Source organism: Linepithema humile, chromosome 2 (assembly GCF_040581485.1).
Source record: "Linepithema humile isolate Giens D197 chromosome 2, Lhum_UNIL_v1.0, whole genome shotgun sequence".
In the NCBI taxonomy this organism is placed as follows: Eukaryota; Metazoa; Arthropoda; class Insecta; order Hymenoptera; family Formicidae; genus Linepithema; species Linepithema humile.
The window spans coordinates 33,805,432-33,818,473 of record NC_090129.1 but is presented as its reverse complement, the minus strand read 5'-3'; the positions used below and the strand labels follow the sequence as shown (position 1 = coordinate 33,818,473).

The 13,042-nt window shown below is 35.7% G+C and overlaps 1 protein-coding gene across 1 annotated transcript in view; it reads left to right on the top strand.

Moving 5' to 3' along the window:
• Positions 1 to 13,042, top strand: part of LOC105674936 (neuroligin-4, Y-linked) — a 187,854-nt gene that overhangs the window by 154,645 nt on the left and 20,167 nt on the right. The window contains exon 10 of the mRNA XM_067349407.1: positions 2,475 to 2,602. Coding sequence (XP_067205508.1) covers positions 2,475 to 2,602 — 128 coding nt within the window. The remainder of the gene's footprint in view (positions 1 to 2,474; positions 2,603 to 13,042) is intronic.

The following is a 13,042-nucleotide window of genomic DNA, read 5'->3' as shown; positions in this document are numbered from 1 at the left end:
TGTTGCTACTTAAGTTAAAATCAATTTGCATTCGCTTTTAGTCGGCAACAAAGATTGACGTTCAGCATGAGTTTTTGAAAGCTCAAAAGAGAAGTTCTGCACATCCGCAATTATTTCCAACAATTAAATTCTCTACTTATTTGTAAGTTGAAAGAAAAATTAAATGCTTTCCATGAATAAAACTAATAATTCTGCATCTTGCATTGCGTTACATTGCATTGAGACAAAGATAATCGCAATTAATCATTAATTCGCGACTGGAATGTTAATGTACTTTGAGGGTAATTTAATTAAAATTGTAATGATATATTAACTGATAGAGATCCCTTTACAGTAATGCATCAGTGATATTGCGCATATTTTATGCGCCCGTACAATGGTCGCAGCTCATAATTTATGTATCGTCGGCGATGCATTTTCAGAGAAACGAGTAACCGACATTACATAATTCATTGAATTTATACGAGCAGGATAGCAAACTGTATGAACTATAACGTCATAAATCATGATAGCTTGAAACAAGAAAAATCGAAAGTCGGTTGCGGCGCAATATTTTTCGTCAAGAATATTTGAAGAACGAAACACAACAGTTTTCAATAATATAAACCGAAAGTGACGCAAATTTATTTTACAACTTTTAACTCTATAAAATTGGTATTTAACTCTATAAAATTTATGTTAAATGTTCCATCGAATAAAAATATTTAAATTAATTGAAAAATAAACTTTCCCGGAAATTGGTGCAATTGTAAAACAAATGAAAGAATATTAAAAGCCAGAAATTTACACTTTGTAATTCACTAAAATAAAATGATAATTGTGAAATTAAAAATATGTAAAAATCGGAAATATTATATATTAAAATAGTTTAGAATTATATCAAAAAACTATCAAGGGACTTCGAGCAAGTACTAAACTGGCTTGTTTCTCGTATTTTACAAAATGCGGCTGAAAATTAAAAATTAAACTGAACGTTGTGGAACATTGCCTTAATCAATAAAAGTTCAAGTGCGTGCTGCAAAAATATTGACTCGCGATACACGGGAGAACAATACCCATGCAGCGGCAATTTTCAGTTGCTTTTAATATACGGCGGGAATTCGGCAATGGTTTGTTGTCTACCGAAATAAAATGTTTTTTCAAGCGAGCTCACATGACAGACGATATTGCTATAACTAAAATAACAGCCTTATTTCACGCGGCGAAATTTCCATTTCGGCGAAAAGCATTCTCGCGCTCGTTCGCGTGATTTACATCTGGCTTGCGACCAACTTCGCTCGTAATTATCCTTGTAATTCGACCGATCGAACGATATGCTCTCGAATATCGCGATATCAAGGATCCGCGATTTTGGTATTTATCCCCGCACGCACATAAATCTGACGAATTACCCAAATAATGCAGCTCATCGTGCGCGCGAACGCCTCGCTATGACGCGGCCATTATCGCGGCGAACTCTGAAAATGATAAGCTTTCCGTACAGCCATATTGTAAATTATTCCAATTTCGCAGTGTCGATTAAATCAAAATCTATCTTGATGTAATAAGTAATATCGCTGCAAATATTGTGTATAATAAAGAATGCTGGTTTATGTGTACAGATAGATTATCGATTGATCAAAAGATGATGTTGCTTGTATTTCTTATTCCTGCTCAAAGAACTTTACGGCGTTTGTTGTTAATGTAAACATGTGATCTCAATTGTATTTCTGTTTCCCGTCTAAAATAAGCTCAGCCCACTGCATGGGCTCTGCAGTCTTAGCCGCAACAAAGGCAACGGCAGAGATAGTTCGCAAGTTTCACATGCGATGTAAACCAAGAATGCGCAAGCTAAGAAACGAACAAACTTTATGAGTTTTTCTTCCACTTTGCATTAGATGGTCTGATATGTAAAACTCGCAAAAATATCTACTCTTTACAAGTTATAAATTTGTAATAAAATATAAGCGAGATAGTAATTTATTAATTTTTCAATATCCAAGTTATATTCAGACATCTAGAATCCTTGATGTGAGATTTCAAAATATATAAAATATGTAGTGCACATTATCACTCTTGTATATCATTATCTATTCAGCTGAAAGTTTCATATTTTTTCTTTTACATAAATTATGAACTTGAGTCTTTTACTTTGGAGAAAAACAATAAAAATGTATAGAAATCATGTAAAAAGTCTTTAAAGATTCAGAGATCAATCAGTGTGTGTGCTTTCAATTTAAGCAAGATTAAGATACATATTTGGATATTAATAAAAGAATAGAGCTACAAAGCTGTATCCAAGCGAGTAAATAATTTGTTGGAAACATTATTTCGATTGCGTTGGTGGAGGTACGCGGAATCTCTAGAAATTCGAGACACAATAACGTCTCAAGAAAACTGTACAAATATTATAATACAATATTTGTGAAATATGATCGTAAATTTAATTTTTCTGTAAACAAATTTGCTGATAAAATACGATTTTGTATTTACAGAAATCCAAACATTATCGATCATCATGGGAGAAACGACACTCTTTTGCCGGCTAGTAGAGAAAAGAGTCGATTTCGCAGCTTGTCCTGGGAGCAATACGATCCAGTGCATCAAAAGTACTTGGAGATCGGTAAGTAGCAACTTATTTATTTAAATATTCTTCCGGGCATTTTGCACATTTGATACAAATAATTAAATGCGCTTTTATTTAAAAATTTGGAATATTATAACTGCAGTGAAGTTTTCCGAGAATTTAATATCGCTTTTTTTAACATTCTTAAATAAATGAATAGGTAATAAAAGCGGAGACAATTGTGTTGGAAATTGAATCGTTGAGAGTCTCATATCAAACTTGCAACTTTCCACGCTATTTCTCGTCGCTGAAGTAAAAAGTGGAGAGTTGAAAAACGAGAGAAATGACATATCAATTATTAAACTGCACCGATAAAAAAACTTGGAGTATCGAACCGTTCAACTTCTGATCGCTATCTCGCGGATGCAATGAAACTACCTTGCTCATTCCAGATGCTAACATTAGCAAAACGCGTTAACTCTTTATTCTCGTTCTCGGAATGGAATTGTCGGGGCGGAAAGATTAAATGCAAATGGCTGGAAAAGCGAAGACACTCTCGAGCTTCTGAGCAAATATCGAGACCATACTCGCGCGAGCGGCTTGTCGTCGAGAGAAACCACTCGACGTTCGATTAGTCTTCGCTCGGCGTGCATGAAGAAAGCGCGCCGGTTGCCGAGTTAGCTCGAATTAGAACAGGTCAGATCCCGGGCGAGCTTTCATCGTTTCGTACGTGAGGAAAGAAGGGACGGAGAGATGAAGTGTCGCGCCAGGAACACGGCTTGCCACTCGTGTGTAGCTGTCCAGAGCTCGGGAAAGAACGGCTGGAAACTTGACTTGAGGTCATTTTTATTGTGAACGCTGTGCTCGGGCACGTCGCAGATGACGTGAAATGAGCCCTTTGACCCGAAAAAAAACCTGCGGTTTATTTCCGCGGACCATTTATGTGCTCGTGCAAAATTGGGCGCGCGTACTAATTACTTTCCAAATTGCGTATACGTTGCGGTAATTCGCCCATTGTATACGTGAATATATTAGAGAAAATAAAAAGATGAACCAGCCAGAGGCAAGATACAAGTCCAAAAACAAACGTATTTAAAAGAAATGTGGACAACATTTTGGTTTATTACCTTTATTAGTACGGTTATAACTGGCACATTAAAAAATTATTGCTGCAAATTATATTATGTGTAAAAAATGCACAAAGTAAATTCGTAGAAATAAATTAATACAATTATCGCAAAAGCATGCATTGTGTTTGATAAACAACTCCTTCGAAGCAGAGTTGTTTGCAATGTTGTTTAAAAGTAAAATCTTTGTCAGTGAGTAACGTTAATTTATATTTTTGAAGTCAAGAGAGAGAGAAAGAAAAATAAGGAAAATAGTAAGTTTAAAGTTCAGTCAATTTAATAAAGATTGATAAACGAGAGCTATGTAAAACTTGGAACGCAGCCGTCAAAAATGCTACAGTAGCAACGTCTAAAGATCGATCGAATAATCGATTGATAAATTATAAAATATATATGCTTGTATAAAAATTGTATTGAAAAAATCGAATTGAAGAAGGATTAGATCTGGCTGGAAAAATTTTCATCGAGGAAGATCACACTGCTAGGGCAGACATGGCGGAAGGTGTTCGCCATTTTTCACCGGAAAGTCTCGTGAAAAATCGTGTTGAACCAATAGCCTGCATTCCACGTTGCTCGGTTCGACTTGACTTGAGTCGATTCTCTAGGACGCCCGCGCGTGATCCGAGAAAAATGTGCCGTAAAAATAGAGCAGAAGAAGGGCGGGTGTGCTTTCCCTCCTTGTGATTAATTTTTTTTTTTTTGTACCTCCGTCTTTCTTATCTGGCTCGAGTAAGAGCTCTCGGTTGAAAGCTTATGCCCGAGAAAACAGGATTCTCGCTAGAAATATCAATACGTTATACAACATAGCTACATGTTCATTAAAATCCGCGCAGCAGATTTATTCCCGCGTCTGTAAACATTATTTTCACACAAACTGTAAATTTTCTCACATTCCTCATTATTTTTCGATTCTTCAAATGTTTTCTATTACGTTAAAATTACAAATAGATTTCTATTTTGAATTCCATCGCAAATTACAGATCGTCTAGAATGGTGCTTTAAATAATGCATTAAGCGTGCAATTTACATAATCATCCCTTTGCAAATCTAAAGCTGTGAATGTCTGTTCAATGCTGGCAACTTCGCAATGTTATGAGATAATCGGCAGAAATGTCGACCGCAAACTGAAAAATGTCCAGCATTACCGGCGAGTCTGTTTCAAATTTTACATGGCGGAGAAATTCAATAATCTTCTGTTCCTTCGAGATTCGGTTTAATCTTCGATTTCCAGCAACTGAGGGATAAAACGGGCGAAGCTTCCGACTGAAACGAAAACAGCAATTGTCGGTTCGAGTGGTCGTTGTTTTACGTCTCGGCATTCCGCTTTTGTTCGCCTATCCGCTCTCACCGCAACGTTCGCTATCTACTTCGCAATAGTTTTTGCCCTTCTCTACCCGTTACGCTCACCCCCTTTGTAGCTACCCCTTAATCCTCATATAAACGTGCTTCGCTTTAGCATCGATTAACCTTCGCACCCATTGAAATATTATCCTCAGTTTACGCTATAATTTACATGTTTTGTATTTCTCAAAAATTTGCTGCTCCGACAGTCGGATTTATGATTAAGTGGACACATTATCGAATCTTTAGTCCTCTTTTTTTATTTCAATCTTTTTATGCGACATGTTCATGGAAAAGTAAAAAAAACACTTTACAAAGTGAAGTGTACTAAAAGTAAAACAATTGCATGTATCAAGCAATGTCTGTTGCTAGAGGCGTTCCCAAACGATCCATCGCGTGAGTTTCGCTGATCCACAACAAGGTTGTTACGGATGCCATTGTCGTAATTAAATCAGAGAGAGAGAGAGAAAGAGAGAAAAAGGGAAAGAGAAAGAGAAATTTCTCTATATTTTTTTTCTTTTGCTAGCATACCGAGCTCGTAAAGCCATGACGAGCGCAGCGCCGAGGGTTTATATCCCGTCCGTAATAAACGGTGACATTTGACACGGGTGGACGTTGTCACGTTCTCATAACATTGGACTCGGATTCGTATATAAAACCTATAAGGTGTTTCAAAAGCTTTGCGACAAATTTACATCGTGTAATCTCATGTTGTAACGTAAAGTATTAGCACATTATATTTTTAGAACTTGACTTATAAAAAAATTAACGAGAAAATCTACAATTGCTATTTCTAAAAATATATCGTGCATATATTATAGTAAACTAGGAGATTCGATCAGATTAATGGAATTTTTACTGAAATCAGTCCCTAAATTTACCGGAAAAAATTTTTTCAAACAAAAATTGCACTTCTAAAGTTGAATGCAGACTTTGTACGGAACCTCTGCGTAAACATCCTGTATGGGAGAACAGTATGAGAAGCTTCGAAACGGGCAAGCAAGGCGCGGCGACGTGAAATAACGAGCTTAAATAGATTACGCGAAGATTACAAGGCAAGGTTGGTCGGCTTCCCGCGTGCGAATTATGAAGCGCGTTCCGACTAATCGATCACACCCCATGTCAATATCGACTGCCTAAAGTCTAGCGCCCCCGAAGCAATGATAAATTTGTATGAGAAGTAGAAACCGGGGGCGTAATCATGATGAATTCGTATTGCTTTAACCCCTATTGAGCCCGAAATTCGCATCGCTTATTTTCAGTTCACATTATATTTGTCTCATAAATTCTGTAAATCAATATAGCATATGTATTAGTTCCAACTTTTCCCAACATATTGCAGCTTTCAACCGCAACTTTCAATATTTGACAACTAGTATAGCATCATAACGTAGCAAAGCGACTATATATAACGCGACAAATTTAACCTTCATGGCAAAATATGTGAAAAGAATTAAAAGCATGAATGACTAGACACTTCTAAAATCTCGTACTAATTGTATCTTGAAATTAATTGCTTTTATCAGTAGTTTGCTGTATAATAAAATTGACAGAACGAAAGTCGGTCTTTGGCAGCTACAAAGAATAGGTTACTTGGAATAGGTTTCCTTTGAATGGTTTCCTTTTGGAAGAAAGAGAGAGAGAGAGAAAGAAAGGGGGAGAGGGAACTCCTTCTTATCCCGGGATTAAAGGCTGGATGAAACCGGGAAAGGTTTGAAGGCAACGGCGTCCTGAGACTATCGCCGAAGTATAAAGCGCTAAACAGCAAGTTCGTCCATCGAACTTTCGAAGCCTCACGACTTTGCTCTTACCGAGATTAGCCGGGCTGGGCCGGAAGTCCTATGGGAAAGTTGGCAATTTATTACAAAATATTGAAGGTGACACCGCTGAACTCGCGGCCCGTTTTCTATCCGTCCTTTGACCGTCTCGCGCAATAAATATCTCGAATATCGACATCACCTAACTGTATTCATCCAACTTTGAGCTACTTTGGCGAGTCGTTATTATAATATTAGCAAGTTCGCAAAATATATTATCGAAATAGCGACGTGAATTAGTTTTTAAATAAAATCAAATCAAATCTGCAATATATAAAGTGCAATGAAAAAATTATAAGTAGAAAAATTAATTGCTCGCACAAAAATAGAAATAGAAGAAAATGTAAAATAACTCTTTATTATATGAAATTTAATATCGAGAAAATAATTTTAACAATTAAAAATTAATAACATTAATACAATATTTTTAGGTCTAACTTTTACTGACTTTCTACTTGCAAGTTGGAAACATGTTTTTTGTTTTACTATTAATTTTCATCACGTTATTCTTTTTACGAAAAAAGTTTAAATAATTCATACTCAAAAGATAAATATAACTCAAAAGATATTTTTTAAAAATTTTATTTCAAAAATTTACAAATATATATTCTAAATTTCAATCTTTGGTGGTTTTTTCTACTAACAAATAGACGAATATTTTTTGTCTTGTTGTTGATTTTAAACACGATACATTTTTTGCGATAAAAAGTACGTTTTCCATTCGGATTGACATCCAAAAGATATGCATATATGTAAAATAAAATATCTTTTTTTTTAGCATAAAAAATAAATTGAATGTAGAAATATTCTTAAGTTTAACCATCGACAGCTTCCTCTAGTAACAATTTGATAGTATTTTTATTATTTATTGTATTTTAAACACAATGCGCTTTTTATAATGAACATTTTTATTAATACGTAAATAATAAATATGTGTTTTAAAAAAGTTTTTTTTAATCTACAAAATAAATCCAATTCAGGAATATTTTTTTTATGACTTTTAATGGTTTTTTTACCAATAATTTGATACTACTTTCTGTTTTATTATTAATTTTTAACACGATATCCTTTTATGTCAAAAACTTGAGTTTTAATTACTACTGTATATATACACTGTATGTAATATTTGCTTTAAAAATTTCTAAAATGTAAAAAAATTGGTGAGAAGCAAACAAATTTTATTTCGTAAAAAGGTAAAAAAAAATTTAAAACCTTTATCCTAACATCTAGTTTAATCTTTAAAATGAATGCTTGCATTATTTACCTGTCAACATAAACACTCTTACATCTTGGAAAGTAACAAGTTTCGCATGCACGTAGTTATCCTTTCAGGAACCATATATAACTTTATATCCTTCTTTTACTACAGGTTATATTGTACTGACGTTAAACTTAGTCTCGGCAGAGACTAAGTCACATGCGTTTTAATTAAAATGGAATACACAAAGCATACGCTGCATTATTATCATTATTTATTATTTAGACATTTCGACTGTTAATAACACATATATCACAGGTTAAAATTGAAGAGTGGACAAGGAGGGCCGAGAAAGATCCAAAAGATGCTATCATTGTAAAATCGATAAAACGTTTATTCGCCCTACTATTACACCGTTCTCGTTTATAACATAATATTACATTTTATCTTCAAAGTGGATACCTATATCGCGAGAACCATATGTGCGTGTGAAGTTAAAGGGGAAACTTCGACGAGCGCCAATCCAATCGGCGCTGTAAACCATACTAGGGCGAACTTTGCCAGTACAGAGCGGTCTTTCGACTTTCTTATGCGCGCTCGCAGGCGACAATATTCGTTCTTGTAAAAGTTTCAGCGCCTCTTGGCATACCGCCATCGGCGACCAAGATACCTCCGCGCTATGTATCCATGTAAGATTTCTTCAGAAATTTACGTAATAGCCATGGCTACAAAATGCGAGGAAAGATCCGCCGAAAGTTCGGTCGCTGTGTCCGCAGAAAAGAAAAATAAGATAAAGGAGTTAATAAATTCCGACGAAATAAGAGCAGGATCGACGCATCGAAGGTGAAGAGCCGCAAAACTTGAAAATGATAAATTCCAAAAGTTCGAGAAGTTCAAATATTTGACAAATCATTAATTCGAAGTATCGAAGATACTGCGGTTGAAAATGCGCGCGCGCGTTTTTATTGATTTTATTTTAGATTATAATAAGAATATTTCTCTAGAACATATTTGCGAATATTATTACTTAAAATATTTTGTATCCTGCTGAAAAAGGAATTGTACTTTTTGTCTAGTCAGTTTCATGCTCAGAATCGCACATGTGGCTGCCAACTATCCCCCCACAATTCCCTTTCAACCCTTATTCCCCTCGTCTTAAGTGTCGGGACGCTGCCAAAACAGTTCGCGCGGACTTGGCAAACTCACCCCCCCCTCCCCTTTTCTCCCTCTCAGTATATACACATCCTCTTAGCGGAGACGAGACTAATGCACGTGGGAATTCTGGTATATTACGACAGGTACTCGACGATCGAGTAACAGCTCGGAACAACTCGATGAAGCTACCAAATTGTAACGCTGCGGAATCATCTCGGACCAATGAATCTCGATTCTGCGGACCTTCCAAGGATTCACTGTATTGCAATTCTTAGTTTAAAGCACAAAATATATACCGAATAACACAACAGAATATTGAAACTATCTAATACATTAGTTTATTGAATTTAATGTCATTAGAATTTCTACTTGCGAACAAAATTTTCTCATTTATTGCTTCTCTCTAGTTCAATTTTTTCAAGTCTTGAATCTATTAAATATCTATCTATTTTCATTAAATCTTGATTGAAAGAAAGTTTATGAAAAAATGTACTTCTCAAGTCTTTATTATATAAATTTTACAGAAAATTGAAATATAAAAGATATCCGTGGTCTAAATGCGATTCTCGAATAAAAGTTGTGCTTTCCGACCGGTGAGATTCTTTATTTTATCATCCCGATGAGAACGAGCGATACAACATTGGCGGTCCTTACGACTGCAACAACTTTCGTACATAAAAATAAAGGTAAACCCGTATCTTGGTGAAGAGAGACACTGGAGATGGGGAAGAAGAAGGGGAGAGGGAAAAGGGGAAACATATCGAGTTGAAGTTTGAGGCGGTAACTTCGTCTTTAAGTTCTCGCGAGTCCCTGCTGCAGTTTCCCAACGACCAGCAGCTGCTCTAGAACTGAATGCAAAGACGCGGCATGTGTTTCTTGTTACCCCCATTCTTGTCGTCATTATATCCCGCTTCCAACCACACTATAGCATTGATCACTTAGCATTTTGTCGCAATCATATTGCGAAGCAAAGAGTCTGCTGCCTGAACAAAATTTCTTGCATTTTCCGCGCGAGTGCAAAGTTAATTTTATATCCAATTACTTATATAAACGTCGACAAATATTTAATTTAGAAATATTAAATAAAAATTTTACTCTTTTGTCAAGTAAATCCACAATAAGAATTATTGTTTTATTAAATATATATATATATATATATATATTAGAAAATATTTCTATTAAATTAAAGAATTATATTATATCCCGAAATTGTGGATATTTTAAAATTTTTAATTTAACACAAAAGTGCGCGGGGAATTTGAGAATTCGAACAGAACCATCGATCAATTAACACGCGAGAGTACATCGATCAAGCTGTAGCCTTTGTGACAGTTATGCAAATGAAGTGCCAATTAATTACTTAGAGTACGTAATGAAAACCACATCTTCTCTATAGAGGCTTCATTTCTAAAGAAGCTGAAAGAAACTCATTTTTTTCTCTTACAGTTCAGCGATTAATCAGTGAGCGATCAGACTGTTCGATTTACCGATTGTAAATAATCCCTCATCCATAATATTCACGTGACTCATGCGTAGTAAAAATTAATATGTTCGATAAATTATTATTTTTTTCTGACAAAAAGATCGAAGCTATTTCATTCAGTGGAATAAAGTTACGACTTGAATTGAAGCTAAAATTGAAACAGATAGCTCGCTTTGATTATTTTTCTTTTTCTATCGTAAGAAGGAGGTTTTCAATTTAGTTCAAAGATTTAAAATTATTCCTTCAGCTTGTTACTTTTTAAATTTGAATTTAATTACTATTTTCGAAATACACATTAGTTGTATTTTTGTCAAACGCAAGTTAATAAGTTTCTCGATACGTTAAAGCATACTCGATCGCGCTCTCAGTATTGTTGATGTCGGAGCAATGATTTACAGCTATATCGGATGAGATTCGACCCAGGTCTCGCTTGGCGTTTATTCGATTTTCGGATATCGCAGGCCGATCACGAGCGATGCGCGAACGAAGATTGATTAAAAATCACGGGTCAACAACTTTATCGAGTGATTACTCCGCCGTGCTCGAATCTATTTCGCCCGATTGCGCTCTCGATACCAGCTAAAAGGTTTTCTTGTGCGATTTGATATCAATACCCTTAAAAACGTCCACGCAAATCTCGAAATTGTCAGATTGAATCATTGGCTCGTCAATATTGTTACAGTGATACGATATTTATTATCGCATTGTGCAATGAGAACATTTTGTTGTATATATGTTCTAGAATTGTCACGAGTTCTATCAACTAAGCAAGACAAACTAAGGAAAAACACAACTTTTTTAATATTACATAATCTTCTTATAGACGAGGCTTCCAAGAAGACCTTTTCCATTCATTAATTTCAAACTTGTATCTTGATCGAACTTTAATTAAGATGCATCTCGTTAAAAACCGTTGGTGCAACTCACCGAGAAAAAAAAAAGTATAGATTTGAAAAAATATTTTCTCATCTAACTATGTATATGTATTAGTAAATAATTTTGAATTAATCCAACTTATCAATCGCATTATTTAATCGCTTCGGCATTATTCAGTCTGATTGCGTGTGCATATAAGTAGTATTATATATATCTGTACAATTAATTTGTACAGTATACACGCATGTCTACATGTATACACACGCTCTTATACAAACTCGTGTTGCCAACTACCGAGTTAGATAAAATTGGGCGTAACTATTCTACATTATATACGCGTGCCTCCGTGTATTTGACGAAATGCGCATTACTAAACGATGCATGGCTCCCGTAGGACTCCCCACGCGGCCGGAATTCGCGGCGGGGAAACTCGTGTCAAGCAATTTGACACGAGTGTCGGCGAATAACTGTCGCGCCGGTGCGGGCCACGCAGATTAAAACGGGCGAAACCTAAAGCATCGATGGTTATGGTGATGAGCGTGCTTCCATTTGCAGCAGAACGCATCCATCCCGCTGCGGCGTGTTTCGTGTTTATGTAACGCACGCCCCGACTCCGTATGCCACCTACGTGTATAGCTGTAACAAGCATAAATTAACTTGCACGTGGCCAGACGCATAGTGCCTTTCATACGTCTGTCCACTTTGCACTTTTGACCAAGTTACAAGCGAAAACAATTCAATTAGAGCTCGTATAATTAGCCCGGCGAATGAATGTAATCAATTGGAATTTTTGGAGAAAAGTATAAGATTTTGATATCTAAAATCAACTTTTGATTTTTTCATGTAATTTTCCAAAAATTATGAAAATAATAGAAAGCATATGCAGTGTTAATAAGAGAAGCATTTTGCCAATTTTCGGTTAGTGCTGAATTATGACTTTTAATTATACGCTATTACTCAAAATTTTAATTAATAATTTGATTAATTTTTGTCAAACTCCACTATAAATTACATCAAGATAGCGAAGATTGATAAATTTATACGCACTTGATTGATATTGGTAAACGCGCGCCGTTGAGTTATATGGACGTGACAGAAAATAATGAAATCAAGTTTCGCGGGCCGCTCTATTACTTTTTGGCGTCACGGTGCGAATGCAGTGCTATATTGTCGCGACAAACGAATGGCATGGATATGTAACACTTAATCACGGTATTACTGTGACAGAGTGCAGCTAATGCATTGCCAATTTGGCGTTAAGAATTAATGTACTCACGGCCAGGGGTTTAGCGGTTGTTGCGGCCGCGAGATACGCTTGTGTCAGCATCGATGACGCCAGAAGGATGCAACGCTATCGCACAGAAATAACGACAGCAGCCACGCATGTCTAAACATTCGTGCGTCATGATTGAAAACTGTGTTTGACAGTTTGACAACTGTTTGATGTGCATGACAGATTAAACGTAAAGCCAAAAAGTAAATTCCAACTCATGCTAAATT